The 24,438-nt window shown below is 39.4% G+C and overlaps 1 protein-coding gene across 6 annotated transcripts in view; it reads right to left on the bottom strand.

The window, feature by feature from the left end:
- The window catches only part of CCDC162P (coiled-coil domain containing 162, pseudogene), a 164,459-nt gene that overhangs the window by 128,268 nt on the left and 11,753 nt on the right, over positions 1 to 24,438 (bottom strand). For all 6 annotated transcript variants that reach the window (XM_074333386.1, XM_074333388.1, XM_074333385.1 and 3 more), the window contains exons 2-11: positions 21,775 to 21,939; positions 18,807 to 18,879; positions 18,306 to 18,416; positions 14,669 to 14,782; positions 13,392 to 13,586; positions 12,151 to 12,304; positions 10,961 to 11,118; positions 8,124 to 8,276; positions 6,345 to 6,446; positions 2,739 to 2,900 (exon numbers count right to left, since the gene is read on the bottom strand). In XM_074333386.1, coding sequence (XP_074189487.1) covers positions 2,739 to 2,900; positions 6,345 to 6,446; positions 8,124 to 8,276; positions 10,961 to 11,118; positions 12,151 to 12,304; positions 13,392 to 13,586; positions 14,669 to 14,782; positions 18,306 to 18,416; positions 18,807 to 18,879; positions 21,775 to 21,911 — 1,359 coding nt within the window. In that variant the 5' untranslated portion in view covers positions 21,912 to 21,939. The remainder of the gene's footprint in view (positions 1 to 2,738; positions 2,901 to 6,344; positions 6,447 to 8,123; positions 8,277 to 10,960; positions 11,119 to 12,150; positions 12,305 to 13,391; positions 13,587 to 14,668; positions 14,783 to 18,305; positions 18,417 to 18,806; positions 18,880 to 21,774; positions 21,940 to 24,438) is intronic.

Below are 24,438 nucleotides of genomic sequence, written 5' to 3'. Positions count from 1 at the left end.
AGGTCTCTTTAGGGTCTATTAACCATGAATCAATTTGACAATCCGGTGCTCACACTTTTCTTCCTTGGGTCAATTCCAAGAACAACATTTACAAGTCAGTAAATACTCAGAAGTGGTTTTTCTTCCTTCCTTCCTTCCTTCCTTCCTTCCTTCCTTCCTTCCTTCCTTCCTTCCTTCCTTCCTTCCTTCTTTCTTTTTCCTTTTTAACATTTGGGCAACTGCATTCAAAACAGACTTTAGTGAAAGCACAGACTGTTTCATCAGTAGCCCGACTTTCCATCTCCTGTGCAAATGGAGGGAAGCGGTAACAGAATAAGAAGTGTTAGTTCTCCACTGTGCCCTGGGTGCCTCAAACTGTGGCTTTAACTTAGTGCTTTCTGCCTTTCAATACTTACCTGAGCCATCATCTCCTGTTCTCGCTCTGCACCTTCTGCTTTTCACTGGCACAGTGTCCCACAGAGGTAACCTCCTTTGTCCCCTAAGTACCTCGGGGCACTGCCACAACTCTCCCCTGCTGGCCCGGCCACACCTGGACCCCATCACTTCCCCAGGATTTCAGACATGAAGCTCTTCATCTCTGACTCCATCTTCCTTTGCCTCCTCCCTCCCCCTCCCTCACAGTCACCACCTTTCTCCCCCACCTAGTCCCCAGGAGTCTAATTCCCCCTATTCTCTCAGCCAAGGAGGAAAACAGATTTGTGATGATGGCCTGCAGATGTCAATGTCAGAGATTCCCAGGTAAAAGAGCGTTACACCAGCACCAAGGAGCCTAGGAGCAGAGGTCTTGTTCAGAGATACCTGCTCTGACTCTGCCTTTGTCCCACTCCCGTCTTCCCTACTCCCAACCCTCTTCTCCCTAAGTTTGTTTCAAGAAGCATAAGAGCCAGATATTTTTAAATGTCTCCTTGTTAGTAGAAGGCTTTTCTTAATGGTGACATATACGTTAGTGAGAAATGGCAATGGGATCGGGAAAATCTAGCTATTTTCTCAACTCTGGCAGGATGCTACCTGAGGAGAGAGCCACTGGCAGTTACATGCCCTGTTAGGGGATTCAGTGGCCAGGGAGAACCATCTATTTTATGCTGCATCTGCTCCTGATCTGTGGGGCCAACTTATTAGATTCTCTAGATCCTCATCTAAACAGATTGAAAAGTTACAGAAGTTGTGGGATGTATGTGTGTGTGTGTGTGTGTGTGTGTGTGTATGTGTATGTGTGTCTGCTTCTAGCCAATCTGTAGCACATTAAACCCATGTCAGGTTTCTCTTTCCCGCACACACAGCCTGGGAAGGAAAGACATGACAGTGCTTATCTCTCTAGCATTCTACTAAACTTGGCCATAGCTTTGACTTTATGTAAATTGTTCAGTCGCTCTACAAATATTTCTAGGGGTGAAAGTAATAGAATTATTATGAAGAATGGGCTCGCTGCAAATTCATGCCCTCTTACTTCACTTGGGCCCTCTTCACTCTATGGTCACCCTTCTATTCTCTCATTGGTGGCCTTCCCACAGTGACACCTCCTCACATACCACTCTCACCGGACCTGACTAATGCAGACGTCCTCTTCCTCTGCTCCCTCTCTGAGACAGCCAGGCCAACCACAAGCTCTCCCATCTTGTCTTTTTGCACCTGAAAATTCTGTGTTTCATTCACCTCAAGGGAAGTGATGCCATTCTCCCTTTCTCAAAATTACTCCTCTCCTGTTGTTTTCATCCCATCCCCTCCTCTTTCCCCAGGGTCATTAGTTTCTCAAATTTACCCTTTCATATTTTCCATCTCTTCTCCACTGTGCCTTCCCCTCAGACTATAACTAAACACATCAAGTCTCCCCATCTTAAATAAGCAAATGAAACAAACTCTTCCCTTAGAGCAACCAACAAATAATAACAGATTATATTTAGCCTCAAAAATGTATGGGACCTTTGTAAAGACAAATATCCACTAGCTTTGAATAGAAACTTCTTCTCATTGCCAAATTTCATGCCTATCCTATGTAGTACCTACCTCACTGGCTTCTCTGCCTCCAATTTCTCCCTCTTTCAATCCAACTAACACCCTGCTGCCACATTAATCTTCCTAAAAATTACTGCTTTGTACATATCGTTTGCCTTTATCCTGTAATTGTGCTTTACAGGATAAAGCACAATTTTCTGAGTCTGGAATTTATGGGCATCCACAAACTGCTCTCTCCTTACCCCTAAAAAAACTTTTCTTCACTCTATTTCCACATGAGTCGCCCGCTCAGCCAAACCAGACTTGACACTCCATGCGCAGTCTCTCCTCTGCGTTGTGGTTCAAGCTTCCCTCCTAGAATGCGCTCCCTTCTTCCCTCTCCACCATCCCCTCCCTAAGTCCTAGGCTTCCTTCAAGCCCAGATCAATTTCCTCCACCGTTAAGAGGTCTTTCTCAATAGAACCAACCCTGTGGGGACCCCTTTCAGTCTCAACACAATATTTAACAACTGTCCAACTCATTTGGTGTTTAGAACTAGAGTGCACCACTTTGCACTGGTGTATATGGATTGAGTGTCCCGGCAACAACAACATCTTATATGACACCTCTTCACATCCCTCTTTTAAATTAGCATTTAATCTTTTTTATAATGAAAACAAACCTGGTTAGGTAATAGGGCTTTTGGGGGAAGGGTCTCTGAAAAACTACCAAAGTAAATTTCTAAGGTCTACACAGAGGTAATGAGTTGAACAGAAAGGCATATTGGTTTTTTCTTCCTGTGGTACCTGGTAGAGATTGATGTTGCTATAAATATTCTCCCAGATTTGGTCATAGTTGCATCGAAGCAAACCCGGGGAAGCCACAGAAGTTGGAAGAGACGGAGCCAACGTGATTGTCTTTGCAGCATGATCTTGGAGCACTTGCATTACTCGCTCAGGGTTGGAAATCTTGAGCAGAACAGAGAGGAAAAGGAACGGTTTGGAGAAGGGTTATTACCTTCTTCTTAGCGAGAATTTTGTCATGTATACATGAATAAGAAGGAAGCCCCAGGTGGGACTTTATTAAATTAAAAAATAAAATTTAAATCATGGTTCCCTTAGGTATGCTCATCCATTCAGTACTGTAAATATTCAAATACACATAGCAGCCCTTTTAAAATTCTGCGACAACCCTCTAAACACAATAGCAGGTGAGACCTCAATAAGAGTTGTGACAGCAATGAAAAGATTAAACACCTATCAGTTTTGGGTACAAACTCTGTCTGCTGTTAGGAAGCTGAAAGGAGACTGAGGAGAAGGCTTAGGAAGGGCACAGACCTGGGCTTGTATCCCTGCTGGAATCCTGGTTTTTTCCACACAGAGCAGGACAAGTCAACCTAACAATAATACTAACGGCATCGCTCCCAGGATTGCGATAAGAATGCCTGGCATATTACAGGCGCTGAATAAATGTTCTTTCTCTTCTGCTAGAGGTAAAGAATGGAAGAATAGTTCCAGAACTACACTTCTACTTCAGTGATACATGTCTTACTATATTTTAATCATTTTAATATAAAAAAGGAACCTGAAAGATCCTTTTGTTCAATCCCTATCAAAATCCTAATGGCTTTTCTTTTCTTCTTTTTTTTTTTTTGCAGAAGTAGAATTCATACAGAATTCTACTATAGAATTCACAATAGAATTCATACAGAATCTCAAGGAATCCCAAATAGCCAAAATAATTTTGAAAATAAGAAAAAGTTGGATGGCTCATATGTTCTGATTTCAAAACATATTATAAAGCTACAATAATCAAAACGGTGTGGTATTGGCATAAATTAGACATATAGACAAATGGAATAGAATAGAGAGCCGAGAAATAAATCCTCGAGTATATGGTCAAATGAAAATGATCTTAAACAAGGGTGCCAAGACCACTCACTGAGAAGGGACAGTCTCTTCAACAAATGGTAGTGGGGAAACTGGATATTGAGATGCAAAATAATGAAGCTGGACCCTTATCTTACACCGTACACAAAAATTAACTCAAAATGGATTAAAGAGCTAAACATAAGACCTAAAACTATAAAATTCTCAGAAGAAAACAGTAAAAAATCTTCATGACATTAAATTTGATGATGATTTCTTGGCTATGACACCAAAAGCACAAGCAAAAAAAAAAAAAAAAAAGCAAAAATTGACGAATGTCACTACATCAAACTTAAAAACTTCAGTGCATCAAAGTATACAATTAACAGAGTAAACAGGCAAACTATGGAACAGGAGAACATATTTGCAAATTATATATCTGATAATAAGTTAACACCCAATATACAAAGAACTCCTACAACTCAATAACAACAACAAAAAATCACCCAATTTAAAAATGGGCAAAGGACTTCAATAGACATTTCTCCAAGTATGATATGCAAATTGCCAACAAGCACATGAAAATATGCTCAATATTACTAGTCATTAGAGAAATGCAAAGCAAAACCACAGTGAAATATCACTTTATATCCATTAGGATGGCAAATATAAAAGTAAGTTTTGGTGAGGATATGCAGAAATTGAAACCCTGTGCACCATTGGTGCGATTGTAAATGCTGCAACGACTATGGAAAATAGTATAAAGTGTCCTCAAAACATTAAAAACAGAATTACCTATGCTCCAGCAACTCTACTTCTGGGTAAATATCCAAAAGAATTGAAAGCAGGATCTCAAAGAGATATTTATATACCCATGTTAATAGCAGCATTATTTACAATAGTCATGAGGTAGAAGCAACCCAAACGTCCATCAACAAATGAACAGATAAACACAATGTGGTGGATATATACAGGGAAATATTATTCAGCCTTAAAAAGGGAGGAAATTCTGACCTATCCTACAACAAGGTTCCTGGGTGAACCTTGAAGACATTATGGTGGGTAAAATCAGCCAGTCACAAAAAGACAAAAAATACTGTCTGATGCCACGAATATGAGGTACCTAGAATAGTCAAACTCATAGAGACAGAAAGTAGAATGGTGGTTGCCAGGGGCCAAGAGGAGGGAGAAGGGGAGTGTTGGCATCAAATGAGTAGTTTCAGTTTGCCAGATGAAAAGAGTTCTGGAGATGGATGGTGGTGATGGTTGCAAAACAATATGGATGTACTTAATACCACTGAACTGTACACTTAAAAATGGTTAAACTGGTAAAATTCATGTTATATCTATTTTACCACAATTTAAGAAAAGAGGGAAAAATTATATAAAGAGAGCCCATGTACCCTTCACTTCACTTCCCTCACTGTTAACCTCTTACAAAACTGTAGTACCATATCATAACCTGGATATTCACATTGATACAGTCAAAATATAGAACAGCTCTACGACCACAAGGATCCCTCAGGTTACCCCTTTGAAGCTACACTCCTTTCCCTTCCTCACCATTCTCTCCTTAATCCCTAGAATCCACGAATCTGTTCTCCATTTCTATAATTTTGTCATTTCAAGAGTGTTATATAAATGGACTCATAAAGTCTTGATGGGATTGACTCTTTACTCACATCATTCTTTGGAGAGTCATCCAGGTTCTTAGGTATATAACTAGTTTATTCCTTTTTAAAGCTGACTTCTATTTCATGGTATGAATGTATCAGAGTTAAACTATTCACCCACTGAAGGACATCTAGGTTGTTTCTGGCTTTTGGCTATTGTGAATAAAGCTGATATAAATGTTCCTGAAATAAAACTGAAAAAAGGTGGGTGGGGGCAGATCCAGTCACATGGTACAACATGGATGAACCTTGAGGAGATTATGCTAAGTGAGAAAAGCCAGTAACAAAAAGGCAAGTACTGTATGATTCCACTTATATGAGGTGTCTAAGAGTCGTTAGATTTAGATACAGAAAGTAGAATGGTGGTTTCTAGGGGCTGTGGGGAGGAGGAAATAACGAGTTGTTGTTTAACAGGTATAGAGTTTCAGTTTTATAAGATGGAAAAGTTCTGGAGATCTGTTTCACAACAATGTGAATCTACTGAACACTACTGAGCTGCACAGTAAAAAATGGTGAAGATGACAACTTTCATGCTATGTGTATTTTGCCACAATAAAAATAAGATAATTTAGCCTAATATTTTTGTTTCATAGAGGAGGAAACTAAAACTCAAGGAAGTTATGTGATTAGACCAATATCACACAGAAACTTAGTGCTAAAACTGAACTAAAACCCAACTCTTGACAATGGTTACTCTCTACTGAAAGCTAACAGGATTATAAAAGTTTGGCAATTAGACTAGGAAGTTCCAAATAAAAGCTTCATAGTGAATTCATGGCTAATATTTTTTTAAAAGGGAAAGAAAATTCAACTTTCTGAGAACGATTTTAGCAAGCCCTTTATCTTCAAGGGAATATGGTTATTTTCTTACCTTCAAAAACTTTGCTTGGAGTTGCATTAATACATCTATTCTTCTTCGTTCTTTTAGTTTGGACAAAAGCTTCTTTTGCCAAGGATCACATTTTGGCTTAATCTAGAGGGCAAACATACAAAGTTACAACATAGAATGGTTCTCAATAAAAAGTTGCAAGCAAAGAGATCCAAGGACCTTCTGAAATGGGATCCGGCCTCCAAGCTAGAAAGTTTGCTAGAGCATGTGACGTCTCAGAAAGGGTCTGTGTGGGTTCACAGACCTGTGGAGATGACAGCAGCAGTTCCTGTTGGTGCAGTAGCTCCATTGGGGATGACACAGCACTGTCCTTGAGCAGGAGGGACCCTGAATCCATTAGTGTTAGGCGCTGCACTTGATTTATGGGGCAAGAGAAGTTTGCCCATAAAGACTCCTTGTGACTCCACATGTAAAATTTGACCTTTCACATTAATGATCTATATTTCAAAAATTAGTTCTATGGCTAAATAAATACATCAATACTGATAACTGTAAATCTATACCAAGCTCCAGCCTGTTATATCCAACTATCTCCTTGATATCTATCTATACTTGGATGGCAAGTGGAGCAATCTAAAACAGAAATTCTGGCTTCCCCTACACCAACCACCACACTTATTTGCTCAAAGCCCCAGATTTAGGAGTAATGTTTTCTCTCCTTTCCTTCTGTCCACCTTCATCACATAAGACTTTTCTTTCCTTCATAATACAGGTGGTCCTCATTATTCACGAATCCCATATCTGCAAACTTACTTACTTACTAAGATTTACTTGTAACCCCAAAATCAATACCAGCAGAGCGTTCCTGGTCATTCATGGACATGTACAGAATGGTGAAAAATTTGAGTCACCCAATTCCACATTCCCAGCTGCGGTCAAACTAGATGGGTGACACTGCCTTATTTCAGCTCTCATGCTATAAACATGTGTCCTTTTCGTGGTCTATGTAGCGCCCCATTTTTATACTTTTCTGCTTTTTATTGGTGATTTCACTGATTAAAATGGCGTCCACGCATCGTGCTGAAGTGCTGCCTCGTGTTCCGAAGTACAGGAAGGCTGCGATGTGTCTTATAGAAGAAACACATGTTTTGATAAGCTTCGTTTACACATGAGGTATAGTGCTGTTGGCCACAAGATCAATGCTAATGAACCAATAACGTATATTAGTGTCTTTACACAGAAACCCACATAAAACAAGGTTACGTATTGATCAGTTCATGCATCTAACTCTGTATTTCCCCTATGTGCAACAGTTCAGTATTTGTTAATTCATTATTCGTGGCAACGTTATAGGACATAACCACCCCAAATAATGAGACTTGACTCTACTTACCACTACCTAAAATGATCTCGTTTAATCTGCGTGCTTAATAGTTGTGAAGTGTGTATCTCAGCACCAAGGGCCATGCCTGACACACAGTATGTACTCAATAAAGAGTTTTTGAGCTGGATTTACACAACGCAATTATACCTTCGAGTGTTATCCTTTGTTCTTATCAAGCAGCCATGCTCCCTAACCATAAGGAGTTCTGACCCAATAGAGAAGGGAGCTTCCATAGAAGGTCCACAAGGTCATGTCCTCTGAGCTGCCTCTCCTGAGGATGGGTAGGCACCTACCCTTTGTCCTCGAGGACACTTTGCTGAGGGAATGAGGAGAGGGGACAACAGGAACCTGGTGGCCCTGCTGCTGCCAGGTTGTCTGGCCTGCTTGGAGGATACTTTGTGACATTACTGACATCATGACACCACAGGTCTTCTCACCTTTATAAAGGAAATCCAGTCAGCTCTCTTTTTCAAGGCCATCCCAGGTCTTGGCAAATCAAAATTCTCCACTTCAGCTTTCCCAGTATCATAGTCTGGAAATGTTTGCATTCTCTGTTGCTCCATGAAGATGCTATGAAATTTCTGGGAAACCTAAACAGGATTAAGAAGAGAGAAGTAGAGACCAGGAAAAAGTCTGATTGTAGCCAATTTCAAAAACAGCTACCAATCACCTCTGAAACAGTCTTGGAGTCAAACTAATTCATAAAACATGGCTGACAGTAACATGACCTGAAATGCATATACCTGGGAGGTACATGCATTCAGTCAGCTCATTACCACAATTGTGTATATATATATATATATATATATATATATATATATATATATACACATATATATATATATATATAATGTGTGTGTGTATATATGTACATATATATAAATATATATATATATATATATTTATATATATATTTATATATATATTTATATGTATTCTGAGCCAGACCTTAAATGGGAAATAAATTGGTCACTGTTGGAAATAAGTTCACTTTTTCTGTCCACCTGGTAAACTAGAAATGTAAGGGTTAGATAAATCCTGTTCCCAGAAGCCTGACCATGATGTTGCTTGGTCAGGATCGATTAAAATTCTTTGGGGTACCTCAGCCAATCTCTTCACATCTCACTTTCAGACTGAAGCTACTACGCTTTCTATGACATAACTCGTTACTGCCAAAATGCAGAGTGTTTCTCCCTCCCTTCTCCAGAGTGGGCCCAGGCCTACTGAACCTATGGTAGTGCCCCCATTATTGCATCATGGCCACACTGTGTCATGATTCCTCACTACATTGGAAGTTTCATGAGGGCACAGGCTCTGAATCTCAACCACCTGGTGATGGTCATACAACAATGTGAATGTACTTAATGCCACTTATAAATGGTTAAAATCTTATGTTACACACACACACACACACACACCACACACACACACACACACACACACACACACTCACACACAACTTATCACAGTGTTGGCACATGCTAGGGCCTCCACAAAGGTTTCTGGAATAAGACAGCAAGTTCAATGAGTCACAGAACTAAAACTTCTTTCAGTGAATGCTGGTATTTCCCAAGCTGTACTGTCCAATACTGTTGCCCTTAGCCGTGTGCGGCTGTTTTCACATTTAAATGTCAACTCATTCAAATTTAGTTCCTCAGTTGCACTAACCACATTTCAAGTAGTCAACGGCCACATGACAAGTGGTTAACACATTGGACAGCACAGATGCAGACCATAGCTATCAGTGCAGGGAGCTCAGTAAGACAGAGCTAGACTAGGGCTGCAGTGGCAAACTTTTCCTTGAAGGGCCAGATGGTAAAGACATATTTTAGCCATTGCAGACCATATAGTCTCTTTTGCAACTACTCAGTTCTGCTTTTGTAGTGTGAAAGTAATTATAGATAATACGTAAATGAATAGGCATGGCTGTATTCCAGTAAAACTTCATTTTGAAAAAATAGGAGGTGGGCTGCAAAGCTTGGTGACCCTGCTCTAGAGCATTAGAGTATGCCCTGGTATATTAGAATATACCCAAATGTAGCAACTCTTCATACACAAAGAGATTGTAATGTAATTGATTATCTGGGGAGCACATAATACTGTCATAAGGAAATCAAACGTGGAAAGTGTCACCATGTAAAGGGGACAAGTTCTTCTTTGTGAGCAAGTCAGCTTTGTGGGAGGGCTTGGCAGCCTCACATTCTTTTGCTATCATTGATGGTAGTCTACTGGGCTACAATTTATTTTGATTTGTTCCGACTCCTTGGAAACACGATCTTATTCCAGTTCTGGTTTCTGTCTGCCATAATACGTGGTGAGAACGAGGGTAACGATATCCCATAGAAATGCCCTGCTGAAGACATGACGAGCAAGGGAAAAGCCAAACACCGTCACCTTCAAAGGAACCAGAGGACATGTCGTACCACTGGTTCCAGAGAGCGTAACAAGTCTGTGTTACATGCTAATAGAAAGAATCCCAATAAAATCACACTGGAACAAATACCAAAGGGAAGTGAAACTTCAAGGTCAAGGAAAATGGTGATAGAGGAGACAGTGGATCCTTCTAATATGAAGAACATTCAAAAACATTCAGATTGACTTCCTGCCTGTTTGGAGCAATCAATTTATTATTTTTATCTAGCAAATATATATGCCTTCAGATATTGTACACCCAGAACTAGAAGAACATCTTTACTGTTGAAACTCTAACTGAAAACTTATAATGAATTTGAAGCTCTCTATACATAATCCTATTTTTCCCTTTACAAAAATTTCAACATGGCTTCTAATAATATAAGCTTTCTTTTTTTTTTTTTTTTACGGTTGTGCCACATTGTGTTTTAGGAGAGCAGACTTCATGACTCTAAAAATCACTACACAACATACACTCTATTGAGTATAAAGCATTTTGGCAACAGGAGAGTTATCGCAACACACTGAGAATTAAAGGGCTTTATGCACCAGACAGCTCCACCATGCAAATTTGCCAAATCCTGGCTATGTTCACATCGTCTACTATGGGCTATAACCTACTTTTTTTTTTAAGTTCTTTAGAAAATTAAACCTACAACCCCTCTGGGTTACATATTCCAGGGTGCCATGACTCACTCTTACAGAGTGGAAGTTCAACTGCTAATCTAAATCTCACCTATTACTACTACATTTACTGCTCTAAAAACAATTGTGGCAGTATAAAGATCCAACTTTGTAGCAAAAACTAGGGTTTTCCTTCAGGAACACCTATATTTGTATTAAGAAACAACCCATGAAGTACCATGGAAAAAAGTTCTATTTCCTTAGCAGCGTCCCTTAGCTCCTCCACGTCATACTGGATATTGAAATGGGAGAGCAGAAGCCTCAGCTGGGGTTTCAGTTCTTCTGTTGCTGTTGTGTGTTGGGGCAGGACAAAAGCAGCTTCTGTTCTCATTGGCCCTGAGAAAAATCCAAAATCAAGGGCATTAAGACCAATGAACACCACTCAGGAAGGTAAGTAGGAGAGTCCTTTGATATAACTGGAGGCAAGGCCTTCTCTGCTGAGAGAGCTGTTCTGCTCTTTGTCCAACCTTCTCTGCCGCACTGTACAGACTGCACCCCACTCGGTCAGGCCTGTCTGAAAAACTCTTGGTGTTGGCCTTCTGGGGGAGGTGGCTAGAGACCCCTAGCCCCCTTCTCACAGCCTGCAAGAGAAACACAACAGGCCCTTTGGGGAATGACTTAGCGGGAGCAGAACTACCTCTGGTCCTTTGTGGCAAACAGAGTATGACTTATAAATTAACCTGCGAATTAGAAGAAGGTGAGAGCCTTTACCTCCTTCCACCTGGCTCACTCCTACTCATCTCTAAGTACCCAGTTTGGACTCCCCTCCTTCAAGACACCTTCTCTGACCGCCTACAACTGGGTTGGTTGCCTCTCCACGTGCACTAGGTACACACCCCAAGCAAATACGTCACTCAGAGTGGACACCAGATCAGATTTCTTAGTCATCTATAACACAGCGTAAGGGCAAGAAGACCATTAAAGTGATTCAGATAAGGAACGTCTTTTAGAATCATGTAATATTAAAAATGAAAGGGATTTTAGAGATCGCTTCATCTGAGAGGTTTACTTTCGAGATGAGTACATTGAGAGCCAAGGAGGTGAGATGACCTAACCTTGCAGGACTGTAGTGAGGCCACACACAGAAACAGGTGTAGACCTCAGTCCTCCCGACTTCAAGTTCATTGCTTTTTTCCCTCTCTCTTAATTTGCCATTTATAAAGATGGAGATAATAATGTCTAAGAGAACTGGTGTTTTTCTTTTTCCATCAGAAAATATCAAGTTAACACGTGTTTATTAAGAAGATAACTTTTTGGTATATACATAGACAAATTTTGAGCAAGATCATGTGACAAAATAGCACATGTGCAAAATCAGAATCCCCTTTCCTCCATATTACTCCAGGGGAAAGAAGACTAATTTCTCACCTGAAATGCTGGTATTCACAGGGCCTGGAGATGCAAAGCCCTGGGGGTCAGGACTGATGTCACTGACATGGGCCTTTTCATTTTCCTGACCAACCTCGGGGACCTCATTGACAGCTGCACTCAGCATATTGGAGATGGGCAGATACTGGAGGGCCTACAGAAGAGCACAACCAAGAGACTGCATGTCAAGTCAGTTCTCACAGAAGCTTCCAGGTTTTAGCTCAGGAGCAGCTCTTGGCTTTGATAGAGGAGGAGGGAGGAAGAGGTGGGACTCAGAAGCCTGCCCAGTCATGAGAGGCAAAGTTTGGAGCTGGGAGACGTAGTGCTATAGCACCAACTCCAGGCGACCTAAACCTCTAGGCAGGTCTACATTGACGAGCACCCCTAATGGCATAATGGACAAGGTGCTGTGGTGGGCACACAAAGATGAACAAGGCATGGACCAAACTCAATAGCTCACAGTTTACTGGGGGACCCAGATATATGAGCACATTGCTATTATACCATGTGACTGGGGAGCGATGATTCCGAGGTAGACCCCACAGTGACTGATTGGGAAGGGGTGGTGCCAGGGTGACGGCCAGGTTTCTGGTTTGGGGAACTGCATGGTTGGTGGTATCACTGAGATAAGGTCTAGAGGAGTAGGAAAAGATATAGGTGGCAAAACAATCTTTCCAAAGTGGAAATGTCATGATGTCACTCCTTGTTGAGGCCTCCAGCCTGGCTTAGGGCTTCTCCTCTGTGACTCTCTTTACCCTGTGCTTATACTTACTCTATTCTTTCTTATCACATTGTATTTAAGTTGGCTATTTACTGGCCCATTTTCCTACCATCCTGAGACCCAGTTAGTTTTCATTAAAAACTATATGTTCCCTACATGTCCCCAGACATGTACCGGGCATATATTAGACCCTGATTAGACACTGTGGAATACAAACGTGGCTCTGCATTGGAGAGCATAAATCCTGAACAAGACAATGAAAACAACAACTCATAGAGTGAATGTGAAATAGTACAACAGAGACATCTTTGAGAAAGTTAAATTAATGAAGTGATTTCATTACAGCAAGGTTCCAAAAGAAAGATTTCAAAGGTTTCAAAGAAAAAAGCTAGTGACCCCTTATTTTCCTGTCATTTGTAGGGCAGGTGAAATACCAGAAACTGATGATCCCAAACTAGGGGACAAGTGTGTGACCATCCCGGGAGGGAGCAGTGTCATCACATAACTGTGTTTCACGTACCTGTAGGTAGTGGTGAATAGTCCTGAGTGAGTGTAGGTGACACACAAACCACTTTGTATAAATAGTCAGGTCTTCCTGTGTCACGAGGTTAGGAGGATTGTTTTTTCCCATAAGGAAGTTTTCTTGTGCAACAGACAACCTTTCAGCTCTCTGAAGGGCGTCACTGTACTCCCGCATGATGTACGCAACTTGTTTCTGTTTAAGAGAGAAGCAAAGACAGAACTTGGTTATTTGCAAGCCTTATTTTCTTGTGTCATTTGCTTCCAAGCATTTGGTGATACTGTTTGGGGGGCAAATAAGGGGCTCTTGGAATATAAAAAATATTTTATATTCTGAATTTGACTGACAAGGCAGTGGTCACATTCTTAGGACTTTGAAGGAGAGAAACTCCAGCAAGAAGTCAGTGCGTAAGGATGTTTGGTAACTGGATTTGGGCGCTTAGCTTTTTACCTATAGCAGAGGAGGATAAGTCTATGAACAGAAATTCATTTCCTATTATATAAAGCTTCCTGCAAATCTTATTCTTAAAAATAGGTACCATTATCTCCTGCCACAGGCAGAATAAGCAAGTAGGTGCACCCATTAGTCCCTTTCCCATCTTTAGTCATGATTTCTAAAACAATGACAAGTTGTACTGTTAGTGAGAATGTAAACTGGAACAGCTATTATGGAAAACAGTATGGAGATTCCTCAAAAAATTAAATATATCTGTGTATATATCTGAGGAAACAAAATCAGTATTACAAAGAGATATCTGTATTCCCATATTCATTGCAGCACTATTCACAATAGCCAAGATATGGACACATGCTAAGAGTCCATTGATGGATGAATGTATAAAGAAAATGTAAATATATAAAGTATATATGAATATATATATATATATGAATATTATTCAGCCATGAGAAACAAGGAACTCCTAATATTTGTAACAACATGGATAAAACTGGAGGACATTATGCTAAATGAAATAAGTCAGCCAAAGACAAATACTGTACAAGTACAATGTCACTTATATGTGGAATCTGAAAAAAAAAAAAGTTGAACTCATAGAAGCAGCGAGTAGAATAGTGATTACCAGGGACTTGGGGATGGGAGGAGAATGGGGAGATGTTGGCCAAAGGGTACAAATTCGCAGTTATGTAGGATGAGTAAGTCTAGAAATCTAATACACATGCATAATGGCTATACTTAATAATAATGCATTGACAAGCTTATTGCTCATTTTCTTTCCATTATGAAAAATAGCCCACAGGTTCTATTCACGGGCTTCCTACCTTGTAAAGAGGATAAAGCTGCTCCATGATCTTACTGTGCTGACAAAACCTCTTCCACCTAAGCATGTGTAAATATTTACTCAGGGCCAGCTGGGTAATTCTCTCTGTGTAATACTTTAACAACAATGACAAAAATTAACACTTAGAATACAATTATAATAGGAAAATTGAATTAACTCTTAAGAACACTAACAGTAGGAAAATCAGTCTCTGGTTATTTTAGAAAGATGGATTTTTCTATATGAACATCATAAAAATAAGAAACCTGGCTCAAGATATCATTCAAATTTAAATAAAGCAAGTAGGCATTTCTAAATCTATATGCTCTGTTGCTGACTGAACAGACTGTAGTTTCATTTATCAGGTAGCAAACAATTTCAGCAGTCACATAAAAGCCTGTAAAATTGTCTAAAGCTGAACTTAAAATTTCTTAAAAACTGAAGTTATAAGTCTAAAATACAAAGTACATTACAAGAAAGATTATAGCTTTTAACCTTAGACCAGAACTATTATTTATACTTAAAAGTAGTTAAATAAGCCAACTCTTTTTAAAAATGTTTTATTTCTGATAATAAAAACAATACAGACTATGATGGAATAAGTAGCACCAGACTTATCCTTCCATCATAAACAACTAGAAAATAGGACAAAATACACAAGGTAACTGTTTTCTGATGTGGGACAAGCAATGCAGGACTGTGGTTCTTGAGAGAACAGAAACAAATGAGATGGCCCTTGGTTTTCTGCCTGAAGAAGGCAATTTCTGAACCATTGAATAGGAAAGGGAATCCTAAGCAGAGCACGTTGGAAATAAGAAAAGAGAAATGAAAGTTTGGGGAGCTAAATCAGCTGGAGTTTGTAGGGCAGAGTGCTGAAGAAGAGGAAGTTATGCAGAAATCTGCATAGAGATCCCTTTGAGTTTTTTGCTATTAAGCTGTACATACAGAGGGTAAAACTCCATGAGGCTGTGCAAATAATAACTGACTAGGGAATTGTAAACTGAAGAGTTCTAAGAGTTCATATAAGGCTAGGAAATAAAAGTGCCAATGAGACAGAGTTGAAGAGTCCTCACTGAACACCTGGAGCATCCAGTGGAAACATCAGAGGGGTCACAATTTAGTAATAGGGTAAACTATTCCTAGAATAAAGGTTACTCTAAACCTGCTCTAACAAAGCTTAAAAATCAAGCCTTGAAAGTATAAAGCTGATCTACAACTTAACTGTCTGCCAGAATAAAGTTGAACACTCTTTAAAGTAATACAGCATTTAAGAATGTAAAATTCAGCATTTAAGAATGTAAAATTGCAATATCAACGTCCAAAAAAAACAATTACTAGACCTGGAAAAAGAAAATACAACCCACAAACAGGAGAAAAATTAACGAAGAAAAACAGACCCAGAAATGGCACCAATGATGAAATTAGCAAACAAGGACTTTAAAAGAGCTACTATTAATATGCTCAGTATGTTCAAAGATTGAAAGGAAAATGTGAACATAATACAGAAAGAAATGAAAAATATAAAAAACAATTAAATAGAACTTCTAGAAATGAAAAATACAATATATAAAATGAAAACTTCATTGAATAGAACTGACAGCAGATTACAGTGAAGAAGAAAATGTTAGTTAACTTGAAATGTAGCAGTAGAAACTACAAAATGAACCACTGGAGAAAAAAAGACTGAAAAAATATTAACAGAGCCTCAGTGACTTCAGGAACAATATGAAGTGATTTAACATATGCATAACTGGAGTCCCAGAAGGAGGGATAGGAGAGAAAATATATTTGAAAAAATAATGGCTGAAATTTTTTAAAAAAATTGATGAAAATGATAAAATCACAATCCAAGAAGTTCAACCAATTCCAAGCAAGAGAAACACAAAGAAAACATTATCAAGGAACTTCATAATCAAATTGCTTAAAACCTTTAAGAGAAAATCTTAACAGCAGCCAGAGACTAAAGCACACACTATGTAAGAAAATGAAAACAATGCAAGCCAGAAGACAATGGAACATCATCTTTAAAGTAATAAAAGAATAAAACTATCAACTTATTAATTCTATTTTGAAACAAACAAACAAACAAAAACCTTTCTAAAATGAAGGCAAATAGAAACTTTTTTGAAAAAACAAATTCTGAGAGAATTGGTCCTTGGCAGATCTGCACTACAGGAAACGTAGTAAGTTCTTTAGGCAGAAGATAAATGATGTCATATAGAAACTTAGACTCTACCAAAGTTTCTCAACCTCAGCACTATTAACATTTGGGACTGAATAATTCTTTGTGGTGAGGGTTATCCTGTGTATTGTCAGATGTTTAGTGGATCCCTGGCCACTACTCATTAGATACCGTTTCACCGAAAATAAGACCTAGTCGGAAAATCAGCTCTACTGAGTCTTTTGGAACAAAAATTAATATAAGACCTCATCTTATTTTACTATAATATAATACCGGGTCTTATATAATATAAAACTGGGTATAACATAACATAACATAACATAAAACATAACATAACATAACATAACATAACATAACATAACATAACATAACATAACATAACTTAACATAACACTGGGTATAATACAGTATAATACCAGGTCTTATATTAATTTTTGCTCCAAAAGACGCATTAGAGCTGGTTGTCTGGCTAGGTCTTATTTTAGGGGAGACACGGTATCAATAGCAACCCACTCCCCTTCCAAACTGTGACAACCAAAACAGTCTCCAGACATTGCCAAATGTCCTCCATCTCCAGCCTTTCTTTCTCTCCAATGGAATCACTGATCCACACAAAGGAACGAAGAATGCCAGAAGTGACAGGGACAAAGAATCCTGGATGAAGATAATGACAATAATTGGAGTTTCAAATAGAATCTCAACATCTTTGGTTTCTTTGTGATGCACTTATTAAGAGTAAATAACAAAGAACTTTAAAAATCAAAACAATATATGCTTATTATAGAAAATTTGGAAAATATATAAAAGAAAAAAGAAGAAATTCATTTTCCTGTCATCCAAAGACAGTGATTAGTAAATTTTGGTCTATGTACTTTAAGTGATTTTTCTGCACATCACTATTATCACACACACACATTTTTAACTAATTATGTAATAACATAAATATTCCTTATGCAAAAAATGTTTAGTGGCAGAACAATATTCTACCAAGTACCACACTGTTTTTCTTAACTCTTTCTCCTATTAGTAGACGTTTTGGCAATTCCAATTTTTTCTCTTTTATTAGTACAATGCTACAATAATAAGTTTATGGAAAATGTTTTCCCCATGTTTTGAGTTATCTTCTTAAGATAAAATTCCAGAAATATCTTTCCTAGGTCAGCTAACAGCTTGCTGAGGACTGAGACTGTCTTAGTCAATGTTGTTCTGCCTTACAGCACCAGCACCAGGAGCAATTCGTAGAAACTTAGTGAATTGTTCAGTGGCTGTAACTAACCTGACCTGAACTACGGCATGGGTCACTAACAAAGAGGAACATTTACACTATCCCAGTCCTGCAAACCACACAGGCAGAGAAAATCCTACCCTGGCCAGAGGATATACCAGAAAGCCAGCTTTGTTCAGACATTTCTACTAAATTCCAGATGTGTTTTTCAAATTGCAAAATGACTCTTACCTGCAACAGAAGCAAAGGTAAATTTTCAGGAGTGTACTCTCTTCTTAGGCAGCTCTCTAGCTCCCTCTGCATGACATCTGCTTGAATAACAAGTGGCTTTGACTCAGCCACCTGAACCCCGACCCCTCGGCCGGCAACAGAGCGGGCAAAGGGGAAATAAGGAAATAAAATCATCAGCGTTTATGACAGAAAATGACATAGACTTTCTAACAGCTTTTATACAATACACTATGCAGTTATACCTAAATTTCCAAATAACAAATTTTAACAGCACAAATCAAGGAACCATCAAGTTTAAAACACTACAAAAATCAGATAGCTCCAAAGAAGTAGTGGCCTGCCCTGATCCAGCAGCGAGGGAAGTATTGGGCTGTTTTCACAACCAGTGTCAATAGCATCAGCTGTTTGTTTGCAAAAACAAACTTTGCCTGCAAAGAATTTCCAACAGGTGAACACAATTTAATTTGTTACCGTATTGAAACAGCTCACTCTCTTACTCACCTGTAAAGTTTTCTTTAGAGCCAGTTCTCTTTCTCTTCTATAGTAGGAAATATCCTTTGGTATTCGAACAGAGCTGCAGAAAGGTTTATGCAATAGAGGCTGTAATTATAGAGACTACAATAGATCTGATTATAGGTAGGCCCTGATTGACCTGTAACTTCACAACTGCTCATTTTTAAATAGGTATGTCATATTCCACGGGATTGTTAGGGCCATGTAAGGGCCACATGCTTCTGTCTTAGTCAAGATCTCTCCTGTGAATACCTCATGTTTGCTACACCTTTCCCTGGGCCAGTTCCTCTCCTTGTTCCCACACAAACGTAGTCTTTGCTTCTGTCCCTTCTCTGCCTCCCTGTTTCCAAATCCAGAGGACAAGGAGGGCCATAATGCTGAGCATTCTTCTTTCTCCTGCCTGTGTTTCCTCCAGTAACTTAATCTCTAACCACCATTGTGCTCATCAGACTTTTATCTCATGCTAGTTGACACTAGCAATCAGTATCTTATCATTTAAACAGAATGTTCTTATTTTTATGTTCTTGCTCAGTGATCTGGGGGTGAAAATGACCCTTAAATATCAAACATGAAATACTTTGGAAGCTATTGTAAACAAACTTTCTGCTTCAGAAAAATTCGTTGTCCCTAGGAAACACGTAGCAGAAGTGCCTGCTTCAGCAGCTTCATGGACAGCTGTCCAAGCCCAGTCACGGGAAGTTTGTCTGTGCCCCGGGGTCTGACAAGTGGAGACACAAGCAACACAGTTGAGGGTGCCCAATAGGAGGGTGGGACCCTGTGTCCGAAAGAGGGGAGCTCTCCTCATTTGGGGTAAGGTACACCCCAAGCCTTAGCAGCTTCGGGAACATTAAGGGACAGCAACCCTGGTGTATTGCCATTTTCTGAGGATGGGACTGGAACTCATGTGAGAAGCCACCTCAAGATCTGAGGGGGATTGTAGGCAGTTCAGTTTAGGTTAATATTGTTCTTATAGCCCTATCAATCCCCATAGATAAGTTTTAAGGGGGATGAAAATAGACTGCTAATTTGTACACTTGCCAGCAGTTCTCCCCACTGGAGGAAGTGGTCCTGTGAATAGAGAACCAGGCTGACAGTCAAGAGGTCCCTGAGCCAGGTGAGCCTAAGCAATCCACGGAGCCATTTGTGTTGAATTCCCAACTGAAGTCAGAGATAATGTCTCCCCTATCTCCGCACATCCTGGCTTTGATGGAAAAAACAAACGAAAAAACGAGGCAAACTATAAAAGGGCCTTGAAAGTAAAAGCATTGATAAATCAAAGGCATAATTTCTGTGATTCCTGGGTACCTGAATCCTGGCTGCAGTCTCATGGAGGTGGAGAAGCAGTAACCAACTAGAAAGGGACCAGCTACTTACTAAACAGAAGAAACCCATTTCTTCCCTGTTCTTCTTGTTCTTTGTCTTCTAGTTCTTTGGCACCCTGGGAGATTGGGTGGAGTCCTGGGTTTAGTCTCCCCAACCAACCCTTTCTTATTCAGATCATATCTTTCCTCTCAGTTAATCTCAAAGTATCTATGAATGACTGAAAAGAGATTGGCGAACATAAGTGGTATGTTCATCAGCCCACAAAGAGATTCAGTCATTTGTTCATCAAGCATTGTTCATGCAACAACATACATTCATTCATTTATTCATGCAGCAAACATCTATGAAGCGCTTAATAACTACGATGGTCTGGATTTCAGTGGGAAAAATGAGAAAAAGAATGCAAAAAAAAAAGGGGGGGGCGGGAGGAAGGAAGAAAGGAGACTAAGGTACAGTTATCCTTCAGTTTTCAATAGATTTTTCAGTCTAGTGGGGAATGAGAACGGTAAAGTGATTATTAGGAGTGGACATTCTCCATTTTCTTTGAACCTAGCACGACACCAGGCAAACAGACGGCGTTCAATAAGTATTTGTTGGATTATTGGAGGAGGAGAGAAATACAGGTATCCAGAGATTTCCCATCACTCTGTCCTAAAAGGGACTTCAGGAGACTTTCTTACTAGAATGTAGAGTGGGAAGCCACTTGCCTGACATTTAAGTTGGAATAATATCAACACAATCTTTACATAGTGTTTTCTAGTTTTCAAAGTGCTTTAACATGCATTATCTCAATTGATCTTCATAAGGTAGGCAGGGTACATATTTTCAACTGCCTTTTTTGAAGAAAGAAACCAAAGTTGAGAGAAATTATAACTTGCACGATTCCATTAGCGTTCTACTTCATCACACAATCCTTGTTCTGTTTCACACACCCAAGGGCTTTAAATACTAAATTAGAAAACACACTAAATATTAGTGCTTCAGAATCATCTTTGGAATGAGATACTAACGCACCTACTTACTGCTTCTCCTGATCTTCCTTCTCCACCCCTCACCAACCATGTTGTTTACTCAACTACTCAACCTAACAGAGTCCTAACAATTGTTCCTCTTGATAAACTGTGGAGGTAACAGGAACAGAGGGATATGAAGATCCAGGACCCATGAGACTTGCCATTCAGGCTACCTTGTTTCTCTAAAAGAATTTAATTGCTGTCATTGGCAGGATTTACCTATAGAATAGCCCCTAACAGAACATCATTTTGCTACCAAATACCTAGCAGTATTTGTTTTGAAATTTCTCATCAAAATCAAGGTCAAGTTCAATTAAAATATTGTTGGAGAAATTTAGATCTCTTTTCATCTGGTGTGATTTGCATGATAGCTTCTGGAAATTTGAGACAATGATATTTGCACAATGTAAGAGCACTTTTCCATTTTCTTTGGTAGGACATTGCCTCTAAATGCCTTGATAATTCTAAAATATCGGAAAACCTTGTGGGGAGCAGTAAGTCTGAGCTTGAGATAATGACAATTGTCCAAGTAAAAAGAAGGGGGGGACTGATGGAGATTATGGGGTGACAATTGGGGTTAAAGACCCTAAAGACTATGCCTTCATGCTGCCACTATTTACCTGTAAGTTCGATGAGCTGTTCCCAGAAGGGTCCCCCTTTCTTCTATCTCAAACTTCAGTTCAGTCAATTGCGCAGCCAGCTCTTTCTCCAACATCTGAATCCTTTCTGTGGAAGCAATTTTGTAAATTTCATCCATGGTTTGCGTTTACTGTTTTTCTGTATCCCTGAAAAAGAAGAGCACATAGCTTGTGGCTGACTCCCTCCATGACCATTACCCAGTGTATGAAACTTTGGCTATCATTGTCCAAGAAATCATGTCAACTTTGTGGAAATATATGCTGGACTAGACTTTTGTCATTTCTGATTTAATTACCTGAGTAAACAGTCGAGAAACTATAGATTGGACTCTCCATTGACCATAGGTTGAACAAGTTCACATTCAGAATCGTGTCTGCCCCAGCTTTAACTGTGAGGGTTTATTATAAGAGAATGCATCCCCCCGCCCGGCCCCTGTAGTCTTTGTAAAGGCTGTAGCACTAAGTGCTATGAATGGCGGTTACTGCTGACATCTAATGTCACTTCAACTGGAACAGGCAATAGGTGTGCACAGGATCCCCCTACATGCCTAGAACTTTTCTCCAGGAGCCTTACTGAAGCCATGAGCTTCTGACTAGGGAGAATATATTGACAGTGGAGCGCTATCTAACATAATCATGGTCCATGCACTTTTGGGTTTAGAAGAAAATCATAGGTATGCATTTGAATGCATTTTCTTAATTTTGAATGTTTGCATTTGTCATAATGCTTTTGCCATTAAATAAAATAAAACGGTTGATAACCCCTACCCCACCCAGGTCACAGCCTGTCAAATTCAACACAATGTTTAGTAAGTGCTGAGTGTCAATATTCATGACAACATAGATTCACAGAAGGACCCAGAAGGGACTCAGAATTGCAGGGGATTCAGTAGATGATGTATTTTCTGTGCTCCTGCTGCCCTGACCTGTCCTGGACAAGTAGGGGTAAATAAAGTCACTCTTAGGCTACATTAAAGAGGTTTAAAATAGTTAAACCTTCCTTTTTTCCTTTGATATTTCTAAGATTTAAAAAAGTTCTTCCTTTCAGAGATATTTTATTTTCTCAAGTTAATCTGCTGCCGTTTCAACAAGTAATTAAGCTATAGAGACATGTTGTGTAGAGACTTTCTTTGGGAGCCTATTTATTTTAAAATAAATATTAATGGAAACGAGCATCCATGTTCAGTCTAGGCTGTGTGTGAACCTGCTGAGTAATAAATCTGTCATGTTTGGCACACGGCGGAGCTCAAGAAAACGCCCTGTTGTTGTTCCTAGCAAAAGTAAAATGTTATGAAAAACATTTACCCCTTGGCAGTGTCCTTTCAAGTTGGGCAAACAGTGAAACAGCTGCCTTAACAGCTGCATTCCAGCTGGCAGCCGAGAGTGGCCGCAGCACAGACTGGCTGACTCTTCTCCCAAAGGATAGACATTCTGTCTTCATTTGCTGATCAGTTTCAACACTTCACAGCTCAGAAACGAGAACATTTAATCCTGCACCATTTAGCTTGCTACACAGTCAAGTACCGTATTCACAAAATCAACATAAGGAGAGGTCAGTCTTTGACAACATCCATGAAGTGGATCCAACCCAGAGGAATCCATGCCTGCGGAGCACTCATTCTAGCGTTAGAGGCAAATAACTTTATTTTGGGAGGGAGGTGATAGGGTAATTTTCATTTATTGAGCACCTACTCTGTATCAGGCACGCACTGGGCCCTCATTTAAAGTCTCAGAAGAGAGATTCTCAAGAATTGCTTAATAGTGTTTTTAAAAAACAAGTACATGTAATTAACGACTGATTCTAAACAAACAAAAGACCCCCTTTTATACGTTTAAAATGTAGTAAAATCTAAGCTCTAAGAGAAAAATAGATTAGCTTAAAAAGGGTTTGAGAGTGTTCAATGGGAGGTTAAAGCAGGCTTTGATAAAGTTAAAGTAGGTATATTTAGAAGAGAAACATGTACTGATTAGATTCTGCTAGAAAAATGTATAATGCATGTCAAAAACTTGAAAGTGACGACTGAAAGAATAGAAATGCAACCAGCTTCCTAAACAATTGGGGCTGAGGAGTAGAGATGGGGCTTTTAAATCCAATAGAAGGCAGGAAAAGAGAGAAGAAAGGATGCAAAAAGAATGGTAGAAATAAGTTCAAATATATCAGTAATTATAATAAATGTAAACGCATAAGCCCATCTATCAAACATATAAATCAGCACAGCTTCAAGTGTTTTTAAAGCTGCTAAATTTGGTGATGTGATGTGTACCAAAAGAAAACAGTGACTTTTATTCTAGCAAATGCCAGAATTGAAACTGATAAGCAAGCTGGCCCCATATCACTGTGGGGCAATTCAATCTTCCTCATGAAGATCTGCACGGACAGATACGCTATAACCTCCCTGGGTAAACATGTTTGATGCTTGGTCATCATTGATCATCAAATATTCTTCCTGTGTGCAAATGAAATTTCTCCTCTTTTACATCTCATGCCATATTCTGTAGGGGTAGGGCTAAGAGGTGTTAACAAGAAGACAGTCATTAGTGGTTTAAAGAACAAAATTGTATAAGTGTGTCTAATGTGACGGTGCTGATGTGAGTCATCCAGGGGAGCAGAGCAGTTCTGCTCCACTTGGGCATTCAAGGACCCAG

Source organism: Rhinolophus sinicus, linkage group LG05 (genome assembly GCF_036562045.2).
Source record: "Rhinolophus sinicus isolate RSC01 linkage group LG05, ASM3656204v1, whole genome shotgun sequence".
NCBI lineage: Eukaryota > Metazoa > Chordata > Mammalia > Chiroptera > Rhinolophidae > Rhinolophus > Rhinolophus sinicus.
This window is presented reverse-complemented; position numbering and strand designations above follow the sequence as displayed.